The sequence below is a fragment of the Symphodus melops genome (genome assembly GCF_947650265.1).
Source record: "Symphodus melops genome assembly, chromosome: 1".
Lineage (NCBI taxonomy): Eukaryota > Metazoa > Chordata > Actinopteri > Labriformes > Labridae > Symphodus > Symphodus melops.
The window spans coordinates 54400341-54421921 of record NC_136691.1 but is presented as its reverse complement, the minus strand read 5'-3'; the positions used below and the strand labels follow the sequence as shown (position 1 = coordinate 54421921).

The 21581-nt window shown below is 45.4% G+C and overlaps 1 protein-coding gene across 4 annotated transcripts in view; it reads right to left on the bottom strand.

Moving 5' to 3' along the window:
• Positions 1-7847: 7847 nt before the first annotated feature.
• ebf2 (EBF transcription factor 2) overlaps positions 7848-21581 on the bottom strand; it is a 24290-nt gene continuing 10556 nt past the window's right edge. For 2 of the 4 annotated variants that reach the window (XM_079370161.1, XM_079370162.1), the window contains exons 7-16: positions 14678-14759; positions 12731-12872; positions 10910-11040; positions 10568-10694; positions 10387-10475; positions 10208-10273; positions 9338-9512; positions 9065-9247; positions 8569-8739; positions 7848-8349 (exon numbers count right to left, since the gene is read on the bottom strand). In XM_079370161.1, coding sequence (XP_079226287.1) covers positions 8318-8349; positions 8569-8739; positions 9065-9247; positions 9338-9512; positions 10208-10273; positions 10387-10475; positions 10568-10694; positions 10910-11040; positions 12731-12872; positions 14678-14759 — 1198 coding nt within the window. In that variant the 3' untranslated portion in view covers positions 7848-8317. Of the gene's footprint in view, positions 8740-9064; positions 9248-9337; positions 9513-10207; positions 10274-10386; positions 10476-10567; positions 10695-10909; positions 11041-12730; positions 12873-14677; positions 14760-21581 lie in introns of all 4 variants that reach the window. The other 2 variants (XM_079370159.1, XM_079370160.1) reach the window with 1 other exon arrangement.

Below are 21581 nucleotides of genomic sequence, written 5' to 3'. Positions count from 1 at the left end.
GACGTCTGCAGCACTTTTTTTTTTTTTTTTTAAATCAGATCGGCTGAAACGAAACACAAGAACATCTGTGGATCCAGTTTGAACTCCAGTTGACCGTTAGCGTTCTTACTGGTTATTTTTAACAACCAGTGAGGACTCACCCAGCGAGTCCTCACTTTGTCCCAATCTGTCCCTTTAGATGTCAGCACGCCTCCCTCCACCTGTCCCCTATTCTTCCCTTCTAATCAGGCGTCCCTGCCAATCAATTTGATCGCCATGACAACACTTAATATGTTGCCCCCCCCCCTCTCCCCCCGCGCGCCACCCGCCTTCGCCTCAAACTCCTCCACCACCAGTGCTGCCACCCCCTCCTACAAACAAAAACAAAAACAACCACAAAAAAAAAGAGGCTGGATTCCGACAGCTCAGGATTGATGAGGGGGAGTCCTGTCAAAGGCCAGAGATTAGATTAGGACTGACGCACACACACACACACACACACACACACACACACACACACACACACACAGAGCACATCTCGGCTCAGAGGCAGCAGGTGCTTTTGGTTAAACCTTAATTACATGATCTCTGATTTCTCTAATTGATATGGTAATGACTATGTAATTAATGCAAAAGCAGAAATACCAGCAGCTCTCCTAATGAACGGATTTATTTGATTAGATATCCTCCTGCATATTTAATGTTTGCTGTGACACTAGAGGACGGCGAGACATTTAAATAAACGGTTGTTTGTGGTTGCCAACGCTGGCTCATAAAACGAACACGCTGAAGAGAGGCTGAACACCCGGAGACTTTCTTTCTTTAAATCTCATCTTCTTCTGTTTCCTGTCACATCACAGTTTCCCAGTCTGGGGTCAGTAAAGTACTGAATATTACACTCCACCCTTTGCCAGGTAGGTGGCGCTATTGGGCTGCCTCATGCACACAGGAGACGGAGGGTCGTAGTTTGCATGAATGAAAATGGTGGGGAGTTGTGCTCGTGCAGCCACTGAAGTGTGGAAAAGAGTGAATTTATATTCATTTTTAAAACTTTTAAAACAGAAAAAAAAAAAAAAAACCTCCTTCACACACATTTAAACACACTCTTAAACCACCAGGTGTTACAGCTCACTCTCACTGTGCACGAGTTCGCAGGAAGCGTAGGGTTAAAAACAACATGAAGAGCCTGGAACTCAACATTAACACTGTTTGATTATTACTCCACATGAAGTGAATTTAACCTTTAAAGATTAAGATTAAGATTATCACAATTCAGAGGCTTTTTTCACGACGAGTTGTTCAAATGTAAAAACTGAACGATCTCCATTCTGTTAATGATCACAAGCTTTAAAACGTGCCGAAGTTTAGAAAGAAAACTGAAGAGTCACGTTTTAAGGCCGAAGCTGCGGCGAGAGAAAGACGTGTTTCTGGCGTGTTTGAATCCAGATAAAGAGACAAACGGAGCCTCGGACTTCTTCTGCTGTTTGTTTTGGTCTCAAACAGGTGAGTGTGTGTTCTTGTGTTGTGTCATTATCAATCTAAAGGGGGATTTTGTTTTTAAAATGACTCCGTATCCATAGTTCGGAGTGAAGCAGACATGACTGACAGGTGGGCGCGATGTAACAGGAGCTCCGGCTCGTTAGCTTGAGACGTCATCATGGCGGATTATGAAGCTCCAGAGCGCCATGACGTCACTCTGACTCCATTCATTAATATTTGCAGAGCAGGTTTTTAAAAGTTGGGTTTTTTTGGGGGGGACAGCTGAAGAGCGACAGGGAAAACATCAGGAGGGAATAAAAATCAGATGATATCGAGACCTGTTTTGTTACCACGGTAACAACAAAAACAAACAAACTCCTAAGCACCTTAAAATTGTTTTTAATGACCCAACAGACACTTTGGGTTAAAAATATGAGTGAAGATCTGTCTCTTCTGATCTGTCTGTTTTTGAAGCTTCATGACTTTCAATCACTAAAATTAAAGAGTTTGTATCGTTTTAAAAAAACATGGTGGATGGAAAAGTACCGAACTGCTACATGCTACATAATTAGCACCTCTGAACCGTCTCTTTGTAGCTTTTGTTTTGTGGTTAATTTATTATTAAAAATGATTAGAAACATGTACTATTTAACAAAAGAAGAAGGAGGATGCCTACACACACACACTCACACACACACACACACACACACACACACACACACAGAGTGGGGCGCTAAATTCATTGGCAAAGGGTCAACTGTGACAACGAGCTGTGACCCCGCAGCAATTACTCTCTGCACTCAGGCCGGATGTTTGGGGAGAGACTCCAGGACGACGAGTCACCTCCTGGGGAAGAGAAATCACGTCTCCAGCTCGGAAACCGAAGCGTGAGCGTCCATCGCCGCGAGCTGACAGCGAGATACGTCTTCTCCTGTCAGATATCTGTAGGGTGGGGGGGAAGTCGAGTGAAAGCATGTGTGAGTCCTGACTGCAGGTGTGAAGAGTCCTCTCAGGTCTGCACCACCCACAGCCTCGGCTCTGACAGCTGATCTGAACGCTGCTCTACCAGGTCTGAAGGGTTTGCAAACGAGAGAAGGAAAGACATCTTACACAGACCGGACGGACTGACGGATAGCACACAGGCTAATCCCAGGGCGAGCGAAGCTTTGAACATCATCAACCAGAGAGCAGGGTTATAACCCTTAAGGTTCGTCAACATCTGTGATTCCTTTCAATGCCAGCGATTCAAAATGACTCAATGTGTGTCAATATAGGATGACGGCGGCGAAAAGAAACGACTCACCTCACGCGACAAAACCTACCAAACAAAACGAGCGAGACAAAGAGGCGCAGTCATGGTTTCATCTCTATCATCTTGTTTTCATGATCGTGGGAAGCCAACAATAGCAACAGAAACACTGAACCTTAAGACAAAGCTGCAGTTATTAAAGCTTATAGTCTTATAGTGTTCTTTAATGGTGCAGGAGTGTTTGGGTCTGTGGTTTTGGGGGGGGGGGGGGGGGGCAGATGATCTTCTCATGGCGCCTATGATTCCTGGTGCCGCCCCTGGCACTCAATAACCGAGTACAATGATGAGAATCACTTTGTAACAGTGTGTTTAAAAAGAGTGTTATAAATAAAGTTTTTATTTAAAAAATTGCAAGATTTAAATTAAATGGTTGTTTTTGCCCTTTTTTTTTAAAATCTCGCTGGCTTCACTTTATTATTTAAATGCTACAAGGGGAGTAAGAAATAAAAAAATATGAAGGAAACCCCCCATTGAACCTAATTATGTAACTTTACAACAGCTCGGTTAGGACAAAGCTGCCTCTTAATGTCATTTCCTTCTCTGCGGACAGACAGGAGAGTCCAGGCTAACAGCATTAATGAATGGCGGAGCGGCTGGTTGGTTAACTAACTTACCTCTGAATAATGTGTTTCTTACGGGGCCACTTGGGCCACGCGTGATGGATGGCCTTACAGAAGCCGGGTCAATTAGCCTGGCTGGGTTTCCCTCCGTGTCGGCGGCAGACAGCACCGGGAGAGCCTCCGCCTCTGTCACCAGGCCTGGCTGTAATTAATCACCTGCGCGAGGCCTTCTCACCTCGCGCAGCCGCGCGCGCACAAGCAGCCAATACGCGCGCTGTGGCCTAAATTACACCCCCCCCCCCTCTCTCCTTTAATCTGGCTAATTGTCGATATGAAGCCCAGTGCATGAGAGAGATCGTGACATTTAAAAGCTCTCTTAAAGATCTATAAGAAGGTGCAGCTTCATTTATTACACGATTCCAAATATATGACAATTTTCCTTTAACTACAAGGCAGGAATAAAAACTGCAACAGACATGAATATCTATCTATAGGATAAATTTACATCAGGGTCTACAGGCTGGCCTTATTTTACCTCTATCATCACATAACACATAATAAGACATAAAGAATAACTTATAAACAAGTGTAAGTATCCCAAATGTTGTGATTTCCCCATTTTTCAAACACGTTTTATTGAAATTAAGAATATAAATCAAAAGGATGTAGTTTATGGTAAAGATGAGATGAATTTAGATTTAGAGGCTCATTTGGATGACGTTTAAGGAAGTGTCTCCTCACAGCGAGGAGGTCCAGAGTCTACATCCTGCTTCAGCTGTGATTGAACAGTTAAAACTACCAAATCAAAAATACAAGTCATAGATGATTAAAACAACAACTACACTTCCAGTTCAGTCAGCTTTAAATTTTAAGGCAACCCGGACACTGAACTTTTGTTCAGTTGAAACAGCTGATGTTTTTTGTTGTTTTTTCACATTTCAACATCTACAGTGAAGCCTATTGTTTTATGATTAGCTAAAGGCACAAATCTGTTAAATGCAGGACACGGGTGTTTCTCTTCTGAAACATGACTGACTCCAGGAATCAGTTTATCAATGTAGTTTATATGTTACATGAATGAGGTGATCACTGTGAATGTCCTTAAGAGTTACACAGGCCGATATGTCCAAGCTTGAAATGAATTTATTACAATTACAAAATACTAGATAAAAACTATTTGTTTGGATGATTATATTGGGCCTGTGACTGACAGAGGACTGAAAATCTTTTATTCTAACACTACATTTTATTTTATTATTATCATGTCATGAGGCCAAAAGTCTCAGTTGATGCTCTTAGTGAAATCGACATGTAGTATAAATATATGTAGCTGTGACATATTCAGGTATTTACCCCCATGAAGCTGTAAACTTTGCTTCTCTGTGTCTTTTCAGGCGACATAAAAAAAAAAAACAACAACAACACACAAACACACATGTAAACAGCAGCACAGATTGAGGAGCAGGGACAGAGACAGAGACGTCACTCTGTGCTCACAGAACTCTCTCCTGCGCTCGGGACAAAAGCAGCAGGCTGACAGATGAGGTTTGCGTCTGGGGGCAGGAGAGCTATGTGTTGCTGTGTGTGTGTGTGTGTGTGTGTGTGTGCTTATGCATTTGTGCATGCATGCATGTCTGAGTGTGTGTGCACCTAGATGTGTGTTTACATGTGTGTGCATTTTGTTGGGGGGGGGGGGGCAGGGTTGGTCTCATGGGGCAGCTATGTGTCTGTCCCATCTGCCACCCCACTCTACTGACACCCAGGGGAATGGCAGAAAGAGTGTGTGTGGGGGGGGGGGGGGGGGGGGGGGGATTCATTTTGCAAAAAGGGATCGGGGTCCAGCGGTCTAATGGGCAACAATGCGGGTTTTACTGACGGGCCAAAGGCAAAGGACACCGGCTGGGTGTGTGCAGCCAATCTATTTGACAAAACAGTGGGCCACCCTGTCAAGCTCTGCCTCGGTGTGCCTAATAAGGCACGCACACCCCTGAAATTATGCTTCAAATGAGAATGGGGTGCACTGTATTTTTATGCACACACACACACACACACACAGACGCTGCATACACCCGGGGCTAATGTCATCCTAATGCATGGCCGTGCTGTGGCCAGAGGGCTAATTGGGTATATAAACACAAACACATCCCCTGAGAGGCAGGAAGGGGGCAGGATGCGTTTGGTGCTATATGCTCCCCGTGTTGTTACAAAGAATATTCTGTAACTTAAACACGGAAGCTCATCAGTGCGTCAGCGTGCATCGATAATGAAAGATGACATGGTGTTTGCTCTCGCCTCTCCCAGCAAGCAAGCAAGCAAGCAAGCAAGCAAGATGCTCCTTTTTTGAAGCCGTGGCGTTTACAAGTGTGATGTGGAACAAGACTCGGGTGGCAGGTGGCGTCTCATCCCGTCTTCAACCAACCTGTGATCAGAAGACGGTAAACGACGAGAACACAACAAGAAGCATATGGCTCTTGCACCGCTGGGCAGAAGGAGCACTCGGCGAGATGAGTGCCGAGGTGCTGGCAACAAAGCTGACTTCTAACTTGTCAAATTAACAGCACATCAAACGAGAGAGCGATAAGAGGAGCAGGAGGAGGAGGCGGCAAGAAGCAGCGTGAGCTTCTTCTTTTTTTTTTTTTTTGACAAGTGCCACTTGATGGTGACAAAGACGGCACAGAGAGGAACAGTGACTCCCCGTCGAGGTTGGATCACAGCAGCAGACGTTTTGAAGTCCACGTGTCTCTCACTGTCAGTCGTTGATACTCTGTTTGTCCACAACAGACTTACATCCACCGGGTGCCACCCTGCCCCCCCCTCACTGCTTTGAGCGCTATGTTAATGAAACAGTTGCTGTTTCCTGGCATAACATTAATTACCCGATCAAAACAGAGTGGGTAATTAACTGCCCTTCTTTACCAGTGCTAATTACATTAAGCAGAGAAGGGCCATTTCAGGGGAGCAAAAGAGAGGGGAGAAAGACAGGATGAAGCAGCACCAAACAAAGCCTTAGTGAGGCACATGTCGAAGTGTGTGTGCGTGTGTGTGTGTGTGTGTGTGTGTGTGTGTGTGTTTTAAGAGAGAGGAGGAGGCCACGTTGGAGGGAGACTCATGTGGTTCTCACTCGGGCCCCTAGAGGCTCGGTCCTCAGAGAACAGCAGGCTTATTGGAGAGGAGAGAGATGTGTGTGTGTGTGTGTGTGTGTGTGGGGGGGGGGGGGGGGGGGTGTTGTTGTTTATCTTGACATGCTCTACTCAGTCTTTAACGCTCGCATCACAATTAAGATGCTGCGGCTCATCAGCTATGTATACAGAACTGTGTAGCAAGCTGCACGCGAGCACAGGTGATGGGAACAGTCAGACATCGCTGCAGAACAAAAAGGAGAATCTTAACGTCCAGGAAATGTGTGTGTGTGTGTGTGTGTGTGTGTGTGTGTGTGTGTGTGGACTTCTCAGGTAAAAGAAAAAAAAAAAAAAACATGACAGATTAATCTAAAACATCTCAAACAAGCATAAGTGACTTTTTTTCTCATTTGTTTTATTTGGAGCACAAAATATAATACACCTTAAGATATACAAATCACATTTGCACCAATTTTTTTTGTACCATTTCAAAAAAAAAAAAAAAAAAAATTAAGAAAAAAAGATGGCTTCAGAAACATAATATTAAAAATTGGTAATAAGTTTTTTTTTTTAAATAAATAAAATTAACCAAAATCTAGAAACAAAATTTGCAAAAATGTCAGCTACTCTGTGTGTTCTTTGTTTGCACATCCTGAGAATGAAGTTTGTGTCACGATGAGAGAAATCATGGCGTCGTACGTCTTTTTTTTTTTTTTTCTTTTCCTGCTGCAGCTTGTGCTTTTTTATTTACTGTACTGCATACTGACTGGAGACCTGTGCTTTGTTGGGACACTGAAATTGCAGATCGTATAAATGCAACATTAGCAGATCGTGGAATGAAATAACATCGGGACATTGTTGTGACAAAGCATGCATTAAAAGTGAGAGTAAAAAAAAAAAAAAAAAAGATAAGGCTAACTAACATTTTTATTCCTTTATGCAAGAACCTGAAAAGTGGATGTTTTATTCCAAAGTAGTGCATCAGAGTTGATCCTCTCTGACAAAAAGCAAATCCCTGTGAACACTTAGCAAATTAATTAGCAATTGTTGAGATAACTTCATTGAGCCACCGTTTGAAAAGGACCACTTTATAAAAACACGTTTATATTATTCCCTAAACTAACTATAATAAGTTAAATTGTTGTTCTTAAATAAATCAATATATGAATTCCTTTAGTAATAACCCTTAAAGGCAAAGAGTTCTCCCCTTGTAAAACTGTAGAGATCAGAACAAAAAATAAAGGGTCTATTTTTCTGGAATGTAAATCGTCTTCAAAAGTCTACTACAAAAAAAGCTCTCGCTAACTCAGACAGTGAACACACATGCCATTTAAGGTGTCCATACACAGACAAACAGCACCCGCTTCTCAGAGCTGCAACGTTTTTTTTCGATCAGAGTTTTTCCTCCGTCCGGCGGGCGATTTGAAACGCTCTCCGCTTCGTCTCCAGTCGACGTCTGGGCAGATTTTAAAGATCCGTATACTGCATGTGATGGAGGCCGGAAAACGCTTCGATTAAAAGCTCCCCGCTGTCAAATGTTCTTTGCTTCCTTTCAAAATGCACTCAGGTGCTGTCAGCTAAGGAGCAGTCTGTCTGTCATTGTGGGGGGGCTGGCTGGCTGGGGGGGGGGGGGGGGGGGGGGGGGGGGGGGAGTTTTCCTGCCCTGAATCTGGTCTTTGGACATATTTAAACCCCGTCCTGTTCTGCCACCTGCATAAAAAGAGGCGCTAAAGAAGGAGGTGCTCAGGAAGGAAGTTCAAACATGGGGTTGCTTAGGGATCAATTTTCCATCCTCCCTGTGCCCTCTTAATGCCAACAGAGGGGGCTATAAGTGTAGCAGTGGTCGGGGGTAGATTGGGGCGGGTGCTTTGCTACATCGGGTGAACAACCAGGCCCGTCATTGCTGAAGAGAAAAAAATATACAAAATCTATGATTCTAATCAATCAGCTCTTGAATTATTGTACATCCAGCAATCTTTTTCTCTCTCTCTCTCTCTCTCTCTCTCTCTCTCTCTCTCTCTTTCTCTCTTTCAGGCAAAGCTTTTGGAGCGGTTAGTAGAAGGGGGTTAGACTGCATTCGTGAGTTCAGACAGCGGGGTCAGATAGTGAGTCGGGTGGCTACCTCTGAAGCTGTTCCCCCCTGAGGCAGGGCAGGCAGGGGAGGGGGATCCCTGTGGCCTGAGCACCGGAGCGAAAGCACTCTTCTGTTTAGTGGCAGACGGGAAGGAGGAGAAAGGCAAGAGAGACGAAGAAGAGCTGGAGCTTCCTGGTATGGTGGGGCTGGAGGGCATAACTGTGTGGGGGGGAAATCAAACATGGATATCAATAAACACGACTTTTCACACATGCACAAAACTCCTTAAATTTCTGGAATTTCTCCACTTTACTCAGACTTTTAAATGTGTGAACTCAACATGTAATATGACACCACGAGTGATAATGTTTATATTATAACCAGTGTGATAACTGTCCATGCAATTGAGCTGCTTCAGACTCATTTCTCCTTGCTGATACGTTTTTTTCCAGTTTTTTTTTAAGGAGCAAAACGGGAAGATTTCAGGTGCAGGCTGTCATGGAATATTCTCGTGAAAAAGACAATATATATATATTGGTCTTACTGTAGGGAGAGCCTGTTGGGGAGGCACTGCTGAAACCAGGAGAGCCAGGTACTCCCAGGCTGGTCATGGGAACCGTCCCATAGCCTCCAGTCATCCCTCCACTGCCCCCGTAGTTTGAATGCTGAGGAGTGGAGGCTGATGGGTAACCCCTTGGAGACAAACTGCTGGAATTTCTAATATAACCTGGAGAGACAAAAAAAAGATGAAGTCAGTTCTGAGCTGCATGAGAGTTCAAATGCACTCCAGCACTCGTTTGCCTGTCGCTCCGCTCACCCTGGCTGCTCTGTCCGGGATCTCCGAGGCTCACGCCTAACTGAGAAGGATAGGAGCCCAGACCCATGACGCTGCCGTGTGCCGGTGAGCTGGGCAGCGCCTGCAGCTGGCTGTGTGGACGAGGAACGCTGTAGAGCGCTTCAGCGATGTCGGCTGCACGCTTCAGCAGCATGTCCTGCAGGAAACACAACCGGTCAGACTGTTAAGAGCATGATTTGAAAAATAGTCAAATTCATCGGTGACGGTTTTTTTTGTAGCTTTCAATCTCGCTTGATATTCTAATGCAGCAGGTCAGGATGCATATCTGGCCCCTGCAGATGCATATCTGGCCCCTGCAGACTGTCTGCAGTATAAAGCCCAAGTATTAAATGCTTATATGTAAATACAAAAGCTTCTAGCTATTGCACCACTATTGCAACATCTTTTACACCCAGTAACTATCCATTCACGCCCATTCATTCATGATGCAGCAGGTGGAGTGTCTTGCCCAAGGACACATCGGACATGTTTGCTCGCAGGAGCTGGGGATCGAACCCTCGACCTTTCAATTGAGGGACGACGACTCGACCAACTGAGCCACAGCCGCCTCTATGAGCTTGTCTGAGAAGTTTCCTTCTTACAAGTTTTTGAATGATTGACAGCTCTGTTGACAAATCAGAGTCACCAGGGAAAAAAACGGCTGCAGAATCTCTACTGTGCAACTCTGGCTACAAATTCACTAGCAGCATATGTTAGCATCTTTTGGCATCACTTTTGGACAGCAGTGGGAGGAGGTGGAGATGTGTCGTCCATGTTTATACAGTGACAGTATGCAAACCTGAAGTTTAGTCTGCATGATCTATGAGTTATACACGAGCTGCTTCTGTTCACCTGATTACTGTGCGGGTTTCCGTACAGAGCCTCGACGAGATCTGCCGCTCTCTTCAGGAGGATCTCCTGCAATGACCAGAATTCACAACATTGGGAATCTTATTTAAGAGGAACAGTCACTCAGAGAAATCACGTCAAGTAAGGTAACTTTTTTTTTTTTTAATGAAGGTGTCTCGAACCTTGGCGAGTTTTTCTGGGTCACCAGGATGCCGTGGAATGACCTTTTGAAGGCGCTGGAAACCGTAGTCTATAGTGGGCTCATTTAGAGCTGGAAAAAAAAAAAGAAGATCATCAAAAATTCTGTTTGTTAAACCTTTGAGATGTCTTTAAAAAAAAAAGGTGAACGTGTCGTCTGTTTACCCGTGTAGATAAAGCGTCCTGGCGCTCCCTTGCAAAACTGTTTCGATTTATAAGACAGTGTGACCTCCACGACCCCGGGGATGTGTCGAGGAGGTGTCTGCACACGGATGGCGTGCGGCGTGATCAGCTGAGGAACACAACAGGAATCATGTCACAGAAACATCCATAAACGACTCCCAGCATGCACTGTAAATATTTAGGCTAACACGGAGAGATGAGTTTGCACGGCCTGCCCATAAATCATTGGAATAATGAGACAAGCCATATGCTATAAATATAATTCTAAAATATGCTTGGTAGTGTGTAGCGTCATTAGCGGGATGTTTGGGAGACAACTCGTACCTCACTCCACACCAGCATGCTGCCAAACACCACCTGCAGCCCGTCGAAGAAGTTCTCCCCGATGACGATGACCATGGCCCCGCCGGTGGTCCAGCCCTCACTGGGGCTGATGGCTTTGATGCACGGGGTCGCTGCACAGGACAGAGCGAGAGAGAGAGAGAGAGAGAGCGAGAGAGAGAGAGAGAGTTTATTTGAGGGTTAAATGCAACATCAAATGAAAAAAGAGCAGAAAGGAGAAACATGTAGAAAAAACTAGACCGGGGGAACAGATGAGATTTGTATGGTGAGTTTATTTGTACATTTTTTTTAAATGTGTATTGTTGTATAAATAATAAAAACAAGAGGGGTTTCATTTTTTAATCTCCCAGTGTTTGACTGCTTTAATTCACAAATAAAAACAAGGACTGGTTGAAGAATAATTATAGTAATTACTACGGTGTGACGTTGTAAAAAGACTTATTATCGAAGGTAAGATCTTTACTCAAAAGCCCCTGTCTGTGAAGAAGTTGAAGTTTGTGGTGAGTTTGGCGCCCCCTGTGGACAAAGCATCCCCTCGTTTTTTTACTTGTGCTCTTGCTCGGGCGCAGGGAGCCTCGTGGTTAAACAAGCGCCCCGTGCCCGGGTTCAAATACGACCCGTGACTCCTCTCCCACATCTCTCCACTTCCTGACTGTGTCCATCAAACTTCACACTTCACACGATCCAGTCACGAAATAAAGGCGTGAAAATCTCCACACAAAAAAAAATAAAAAATAAAAAATGAACCTTGGAAAACAACTCGAGCTGCTTTCTTTCAACACTCGTCGAAATCTTTGTTTTGGAAAACGTCCCAAAAGAAAATCTGTTTTAGCAGCGTGCAGCGAATAACTTACCTTCCACACGCTGACGGGTTCAAACATTAATAACAACAATACAGCAAGAATGAATCTTCCCGCTGATGGTCTTGTTTGCTTTCATAGCTCATATTAGAGACGTCTGTATTAATGTCAGTCAGAATCATCACCAGATTAAAACTCCTCACGGGAGCTTTAAAAGGCTGTTCCAACAAAAAACCTGAACTCAAATCAAAAGTCTCGATTATTTTTAGATCTCAACGATAAGGAGATTCATTTGACCTGCGATAAACCAGTGTGTGTGTGTGTGTGTGTGTGTGTGTGTTTCCCTCTGTTGGATCTGTTTTTGTTCTTCTCTGATTTGACTCATCTAAGACTTTGTGAAATTTGCTCTTATCTGTTACCCCCTGAAAAATCTTTAATCATTTTCATTACAAAAAAAAAAGAAAGAAAAAAAAGCTTTTTTATTTTAACATTGAGACTATTTTGAACTCTCGTCTAATTTAATTCACTGGTGTAAAAGCTCATCACATGTTGTAAATTAACAAAGTAACTCGTCACAGCTGTCGTCATCAGATCACCGGACGAATTAATGAATCAAAACTGAATCAAAGTCAAAAAAATAAAAAATCATAACTCAAAGAAATGTGAATAAACAGTCGTTTCTTTGAAGCTCAGATTATTTCCATGTTTTTTTTTTTTGTTGTGTTTAGCGACACACGTGATGCATTTACAAAGATCCAACTCTGTGTTGGATTTAATTCTCCACGCTTTAAAATGAGAAAATGACCATCATGGATGCTGTGCGTAATGAATGCATTAATTAGCTCAGTTAATGACCTCAGCAGCATCTCTGCTTATGTTCGATGCATCGTCGTGATTATAAACGGACATTAAAGTAGCTGCTGTTACACTCTGTGTGTGTAACGTCTCCGAGTGTGATGGAGTTGATCTAAATGAAAGGAGGAGTGAGGCGTGTCCAGCTCACCATACTCCATGGTGTTCTCCGCAGACTCTCCCGGCTCCAGACGGCGAGCTCTGCGGCCATGTTTGGAGTTGTTGTGGACGAACATGTTGTCGGACACGGCGAGGACGTGGCCGTCCACGCTCACAGTGCTGGAGAGGACCACCTGAGAGAAAAACAGGGGGAAGAAACATGAGCGTGTGTGTGTGTGTGTGTGTGTGTTCTTGACCGAGACAGCACGTGGCGGGTCGCGATCTCTCCGGTTACAGCCGCCAAATCCCAGCGCAACAATTTGTTCCTGCGAACAGGTGAGAGTAATATTTCTCTCCAGGTAATGTGACATCTCTGGGAGGTTTTTTTTTTGAATATGTCTGCATTGTGGCGATGACACCGCTTATCCGCCCCCCCCCCCCCCCATCAGGCCTCCATATGGCCTCCAAACTTTCTGATTCATGCAGCGTGTTCGGCGGGCTCATCGCCGTCTCCTCCTGATCCTTCAATGACACCAAACATATGGAGCAAATCTCCCACGTTAGCCGGCCGTTAAAAGTTGGGATGATATATGGAGACCCTAATTTGATTTTCTGGCCGCAGCATGTGTGTGTGTGTGTGTGTCCCTTCCCACATCTGCCTCACTATGGACGACACACACGTATAATTAATGAGAGGATACTTGTAGGTTTGCTATGTGGGTATTTATGGGTGTTTACACGTCGCCACAAAGTGACGATTACGTGTTAAAGAGCACGTTTACAAGCGTGTAGAATCGAGATAAAAACGTTTGTTTTTTTAATTTGACTGTAAATATTCGGTTTAGAAATAACAGCAGAGTTAAAGCTTCTCCCTCCCTTTTTGGAAACAAACACATGGCAGTGATTTTGCAGGTGAAGAAGCATAAGAAGAAAAAAAAAACGAGGACACGAAGCACATGTGCTATAGGTGCTGGAAAGGGAGGAAGAGGCGAAAAAGGAAAATAACTGTAAATTATCGATCAAGCTGCCGACTCCTGTCCGGCTCTGATCACCTTTTAACCCAGAGATGAGAGTGTTGGAACGCCCCCCGTGCTCGTAACTTCTCAGCATGTGTCAAGTCACAGGAGTTAAAGCAAACATGGAGGAAGAGGAAGGGACCGAGGGGTTTTCTGGGAGGGGGGGGGGGGGGGGGGGATGCCAGACGGGGGGCCGCTGGTGCTGAAAGACGGCAGAGGAAGTGAGGCGGGAGTGTCCCCTGTGACCACTTCCTGGGTCACGGAGCATGACCTCCTCCATCTGGAGCCAATCACTCAATTCTTGACAACTTCCTGAAACACCTCAACCTACTTCCTGCACCCGAGCACCCCAACGACACAGTCTCCCACATATCGAGCTTTTTCCGTCTCTCTGACTGCTTATTGATTTTTTTTTACTTTCACCTCACGCCGCCTCGTCTTCGCGTCTTTTCCTGGAAGAACTCAAAAAGAGAGAGTTTCTCAAAACCTTTGCACAAAACTAAATTGCACTGTGTTAAACTGATCGGTTGGGTTGCATGTTTAACTTTCGTGCGTGAAGCGCAAAAATATCGTTTGAACACGAACACAGAACATGGAGGAAACGCCATCACGGGCGCGTCAGAGGGGAGATATGATCGGTGGCGTGGGACACGTGAGACTCTTCTCTGGTCACCAGCATGTCGCTTCTCGCTCTTTCACGTACGTATAATTAATAAAGAAAAGGTCGAGCCCGTCATCGTAACATCAATATCTGTTGCTCCGTCCGATGTCCCGAGACCAGGAAGTTTTCAGGCGCCGGCTCTTCGGGCCTTACGTGCTTGAAATGATTGTTTGGATTGAAGGTAGTGAATTCTGCATGACTGTGAGTGCAAATTTAAATAATAATTTGTGTCCCACGTTTCACCCTTCTCTCCCGCTCACAAACAAAGCACACTTGAGCATTCTTCTTCTTCTTCTCCTTTTTTTTTTTTTTTTCGTCGTACCTGGAATCTCCTCATATCCCTCGGGTTTCCCGCCGTCTTCAGACAGTTCTGGTTACACTTCAGGAAAAACTTCAAGAAAAACCTGCCGAAGGTAAAGAAGAGGACACTTCAGCATGTGAGAGAATCATGTACAGTATATGATTATCTGCTGCTCCGCGACACGCCGACAGTCAAAGCAGACGTTCATTATTTTTCAGAGACGAGTCCTGTGTGTGTGTGTGTGTGTGTGCGTGCGTGTGTGTGTGTGTGTGTGTGTGAGATTGTTCTTATCTACATGATTACAGCTCTGACATCAATCCCAGCTGTTTAGCGTAGCATTAAAGTCAATGTTATTACACTTTAAATCAAGTGATGAGAATTTGAAGCACAGTCCAGTGAAAGCGCTGCTTCGTTTCAAAGTAAAGCGGAGACAGTGATGTATGCCGGCGTGGAGGGGGGGGGGGGGGGGGGGCTCAGGGGACTGTGGTATCCCGCAATGCCGCATTTGAACCCCCACTTGGGAATGAGGAGGGAACGGAGAAGAGACAACTACAGAGAGAGTGAAACGAGGAGGTGGAAAGAGGGAAGGAAGTGATGGAGGCACAGGCGCCAGTATGGACATGAATTTTGTTTTCAAGTATATGTGTCTCATTATGTATGTGAGTGTACTTTTGAGGGCGAGAGGCTGTGGAGACTGACAGACGCAGAGAGAGAGAGAGAGAGGGGGGGGTGCTGATAGCCTCTGCTACACCAAAGAAAAACCTGAGAGAGAGGTGGAATAAATAGGAGAGAGAGAGAGAGAGAGAGGGAGAGAGAGAGACTCCAAATCCCAGGTGTACACGGTTCGGCAACACGGCCCGCTGCCATGGCAACGCAGCTCTGCCGCAATCCCAAAGTCCCCACGCTGAGAGGCGAAGACAGCGATGGGGAAATAAGGCAACAACACGAGCCACATTCCTTCAGTGAAACACGGGCCGTGTTGGAGAGACTCCGGCGAGGTGCGATGCAGGAAAGAGAGAGAGAGAGAGAGAGGGAGAGAGGGCAGGTGCAGACAAGATGCACACAGGGAGGAGGAATCGTGCAGGAGAAGAAAAAAAAAACGAGCCTGGTTGAGATGCAGGCGGCGTTTGTGATACAATTCTGACTTTTGGGTGAGTGAAATGTCGGAGAGCACGCCTCGCTCCGCTCCATGAGAAACTCCTCTATTAGTGTTCACGTTAAACAAACAACAACAGAGCCGGAGAAAAATGCTGCAGAGGGAGGCAGACGTGGGGTTTTTTTTTTTTTTCAGGCTACAACAGTTAGCTCCAATCCCACCCACACGGCGCTCTCTGCAAATATAAGTCATATTAATGGAAAGCGCTTGTTTGGAGAGCGACTTCATATTGGCCCCCGCAGCCCTCGAACCCTCCCGTCGAATCGCTGATCTCTCCCTCATTCTGTCATCGTTCGCTCGCTGTTCTTCCATCGCTCGCTCCAGCTTCCTCCCATGTGAACACGGCCCGGTTTGAAAACCGCCGCTCGCTTCCAACAGTGTGTCCAATATTTCTTGATTTGAAATATTTTGTTGGAGCACCGTCAATATTGCTGTTGGCTGCGGGAGATTGTAATTCATGAGCGAGAGCTCGGACCTTCCGACCTCGAAAAGCTGCACCAGTCGGCGGCTCTTTGGTGGAAAACGTGCAAACTTCCTCGTGCACCGCTTCTTTTCTCGTTGGCGTCTCACACGTGCCCGCCGGACGCCACGACAGCGTCGCGTCAACATGACTTAAATCACTTCGTACATTTCACATCACAGTGAAAGTTACACGCTCTGTTTCCTGATCATAATCCAAAGTGTCCTGTTTTCCAGCTGTGGTCGAGCCACATTACAGCCTCGCTGGCTCGGGCTTGTCAAACACTTCATGTTCGTCCTTCATTTTGACTGACTGACGTGATGACGCCTCAGATAGTGACATCACACGGCTAATTGAGAGGCCGTCCGGCGCCGGCTCTGTGCACCTTCTTGACCTTGTTTGTTGACATCTTCTCATCATTCCTTGTTTGTATGACACACACACACACACACACACACACACACACACACACACTCACATGCTTGCATGCACACTCTAATATGCCAACACACACACACACACACACACACCCACCTTTGCCCCCCTCCCAAAAACCCATTGAGTCAACTTTTCACCCCCCTTAGTTCGGACGCACACAGCTGCAAATGCTGAAATTAAAGCGAGACATTGACGCATATATTAGCATGCATTAGCCGCTTCCCCCTGCCCACTTAACATGCAAATCTCCCAGCCCCGTCGCCTCGCACCTTCTGCCACACATTCATTTGCTGAATTATAATTAGACTAATCTTGCATAATTAATAAGAAGTCGAGGACCCTCTGTTTTTTTTTCTCTTTTTTATCCCCTCCTCTATTGTGGTTGCAAAAGTTTAATATTGCTGTTGTTTGTTTTTGTTTGGGTAATAATGTAATACACCCACACACACACACACACACACACACACACACACACACACACACAGATCCAGAGGGAGGAGATGAGGCGAGCGGGAGGTGAGCTCCATGTCACAGGGAACATGCATGCTCTTTACATCACAGGCTTTATTCAGCAGAGCTAACCTGTTTGTTTTAGCCGCTCTGAAGTCAAGCTAACAGTTTGAGCATTTTTATCCACATCTGTAACTACGGAAGCCCTGAAGCCCTGAAGCCCTGACTTTCCCCATGACAACGTGTGCATTTCTGTTTTTAGACGTTGTCACATCAGGATAATGAAGCTGCTTCTCTTTTGTGATTCCTTTCGTGAATTTAATCCGTTTCGTCGCGATCTCGAGGAAAAATTAGCTCGTTATCACGAGGAAATCGGCAACGTTGTTTCGAGATAATGAGAGTCAAGATCTTTGAGAAGAACAACAGGAAAAGGACTCATTATCAGGGAAACTGGATAAACTCTCTGTAGGGCTTCTGTTTGGGGATAACTATTTACATCCTGGGATTTTCATAATGTTGATGTTAAAGCTGAACAAACTGAGCATTTTTCTCTTCTGGCGGTGAAGGAATACCTTCCTGTGGCGTCCGATTACTCTCAAATCGAAGGACAATATTTAGAGAAGCACACTTTGTGATTGTTTTCCTTTCATATTGATGACAAATTTGAAGTGTAATTGAATTACGCAGAGTCCGCTCGGGTCCGGGGCGAAGGAAACCAAGTTTTTTTTTTTATCTTCCAGCAGATCTGCCCCCTCCACAGGCTCACTTAAAACAGGAAACACAAACAAAACAGAGACCCAAGTTTTAAACCTTGGGATCGTTTTCCACTGCGGCACCACGGGGAGTCTGTTTTTTTTCTTTCTTTTCTGTCTTCACTTCTGCATCTCTGTCAAGGCCTCAAATCCCCTTTGTCTGCATCTGCTTTAGTTCCCAAGACTAAACACAGGCCTCGCAGTGTGAGGCGGCCAGGCCACACGGTGACAACCTGCTTACGGGAAAACCAGCAAGTCACGACGCTAAAACAATAAAAGAAATGCATATTTTTGTCCATGTTTCCCTCCTCAGTGTGGACTCCAGTTTCACGTTTCTCACTTCTTCGGGGCATCTGTTCCACATAAGTGTTACACACTCGGCTTTACACATGGCCTTAATCATGCAGCGAGCACCTCAGCAGCACAGGACCCCCAACAAAAATGTTCATAGGCATTCATCAGCACTAATCACTGTTGACATAAACTGCCTTTTCACATAGACATAAAACACATCGCCCTCTGCGCTCATTGTAAATGAAGGTTTACTGGTAGCAGCCGCTCTTCAAGCATGTGATGCTAAAGGCGTCTATGCAGGGTTCAAGTTAGTTACCATCACAGCTGGAAAACTTTCTCCCCTTCGTCTGCTTCATTTTTTAGGTCGTCAATTTTATTTTATTTTTTTTTGGACTGCTGCGCCAAAGATGACATGTACGATTTAGTGCAAAAAAAAAAAAAAAAAAAGTGATGGGGGGGGAATTCAGGAAAAGAATGGAAATTATCATAATTTTTGATCAGCAGACGTGGATGCCCTGCAGCTCAAACAGAGGGGGAACAAGAAGAGAGAGGTGGAGACACAACTCATTCTGACTCCCTCCATTTGTTTAACAGCTAATGATTGTGAGAAATTTAAAGAGAGAGAGAGAGAGAGAGAGAGAGAGAGGATTCAGGGAAGGCAGGATGGAGAGGATAAGAGGAAAAAGACGGAGGGAAGAGAATGTTGGTGACCTGTATTCAATGCCATCACTCATCAGACATCCCCCCCCCCCCCCCCCCCACCCGCCCACCCTGAAAAAACAAAACAGTGTCCTGACATCGCGGTGGAGGGGAGCTAAGGGGAGGGAGGAAAATTAGGAAACCAGATGTGAAGCATTAAAACATACTGACATGCAGAGGGCCTTCCTCTGCCACACTCACACACTGAGAGCACTAACTCATAGTGCAGGCCCAGATGCATGCATGCATATGTCCCACACACACACACACACACACACACACACACACACACACACACACACACGTATGCAAAGAAAAAACACACAAGAATGAATCCTGACCTGCGTGTTAACATCAGTCATGCAAAATTAAACAGACTTGCAGAAGGGTCGACTCCTAAACAAACGTGTGAAAGTCACATATGTGTCCTTGGTTGGTGATTATTAAAATGCAAAAGGGCCAAAAACATGTTCGAGCTCAGAGCTGGGATTTAGATCTGCAGACAATATGTAAGATATGAATGCACACGTGCTGCAAAGAACCTCACATGCAATAACATGATGCACAAGAAGGAATCATGAGCTGCATGCTAGCATCGGGCATGCACAATGAAACAGAGTCACAGAAAGGTCAGCTCCAAAACAAAACTCTGAAGGTCCAATCGTTGTCCTTGGTCGCTGATATTTAATATGTAATGGTGTCAAAATATGCAAGAGACTACAATTCAGATAAAAAGAACATGCGGACCAAAGAATGTTCCTCAGATCCACAGACATAAGCTGCACATGCATCCATACATGCATGCAAAAGTCCATAAAGAAACACCCAAAAATGAAACCTGCAAAATTTAACAAAAGTGCAAAAAAGTCGACTTTTTAGAGTTCATTTTTATGATTTTACGAACTTGTGGTGAACTAAGAACTTTCCAAAAATCTGCAGAGATTTGTGACATTGCACACACACACACACACACACACACACGCACACACACACACACATGCACACATGCACACAGCCTAAAAGAATCCTGACTTGCATGTAAACATCTGTCGTGCGAAAAAATCACACAGATGTGCAAAAAGGTCAATTTTAAAACCAAACGTTTGAAAGTCACATATTTGTCCTTTGCGAGATGGTTTTTAGCACGTAATGAGCGTGAAACATGCTAACGCTCGTGGCTATGATTTGGATAAATTCGTGTTAGCCTAAAATATTCCACAGATCTACAGATGGGTCTTCATGCTTCAGTGTATGGAGATATGCATCCAATTAGTACGTGTACCCGGCCAGGGGGGAGGGATGGAGGTGTTTTGTTTTCCTCCATGGGGAGAGCTGTGTTTGGGGGATGGAGGGAGGGAGGGGGGGAGGTAAGGGAGGGCGGGGGGGGGGCAGTAATAAATACCCCTGGACCCAGCTCCCCTGGCAGACTGGAAGCTAGACTGGTCACCAGGGTTAACACCCGGGGCACATGGCCTTTGACACTGCTAATGGGGCACAGAAAACCCTCCACGAACTGATACCCCCTCTGTCGCATACCACCACAGGACCTTTCACACCAACCCCCCCTCCTCTTTCTAAAACATACAGGCTGCACTCGCCTTTCACCAGCGAATGTCACACAGTCGTGGCAGCAGGCTCCAAAAACAGACGATTTTTACAGTGAAGACCTCGTTTTCCACAACCTGTCCGCCTGGCCTGCTTTCTTATCTCTGTCAGTGACCTCGCTTCTCAGCCCGTCTGCAGCTCACGGATCCCCTCAAAGCCACAGTCACAGGCTACACTGCACGTTCATCTCTCACTTCCTGTTTCCAACTCCTTCAGTGTCATCTCGTCTGCAGAAAAATATTCCAAAAACATCTGCACCCTCGTGCTCACGTGCGCCGCAGTCGGAGGCTGTGAAAGTGTTGGAGTCATCAGTAAGATTCATTCGGAGCCTTATGCAGCTGTCAGTGTGATCAATCAGCCCTTTAAAGGGATACTTTTATGTGGGGTTGTGTGAGGTGTTTGTCAGTGGTCAGTATATTAGCCACATGAGTCAGGGTCAGCGTGGCCCCTTTAAGGAGAGGACAGGCGCGTAAAGGGTGGAGGCTGCAGACGAGAACGCAGCTCACAGCGCTGATTTGTTTTAGCAATACTTCGGAAAACCTCGTCGGGTTTCCTCCACCTGAAGAATGCTGATCGTGTGTTTGAGTTGAAAGAGGAATAAATCAACTTAAATCTGAATGCACTCTGTTTATCTGGTTCAGTTTTTTCCCCAAAATAAGCTAAATTAAGTTCTTCTGTCTGTGATCATAAAACCTTTACGTAACGTGTCCAGCTGTTGATTTGCAGAAACTGCAGAAATGACTGAAAATAAAAAAGTGCTTTTGAACAAAAAGTGAGAGAGTGAATAAACTACGTGGACTCGAGGTGTTCCAGCGAGCACATGTGAGATCGAGACTCTGATCCTCCTCCTCCTCCTCCTCCTACATTTCTCTGCTGGACTGCCGTTGCCCCTCTCGGCCTCTCCTCGGTGTGTTGGCTTCACCTCTGCAACCCCGGCCCCGCCCACCCCGCCTCCGGACCCCGAGGACTGTGACAAAGCCAAACATTTAAACCAGCGGTGCTGATTTATAGAGCTTGGTATAGCGCTGTAAAACCTTCAGCCCTGCCGCCGCTGCAGTGAGTGAGGCACGG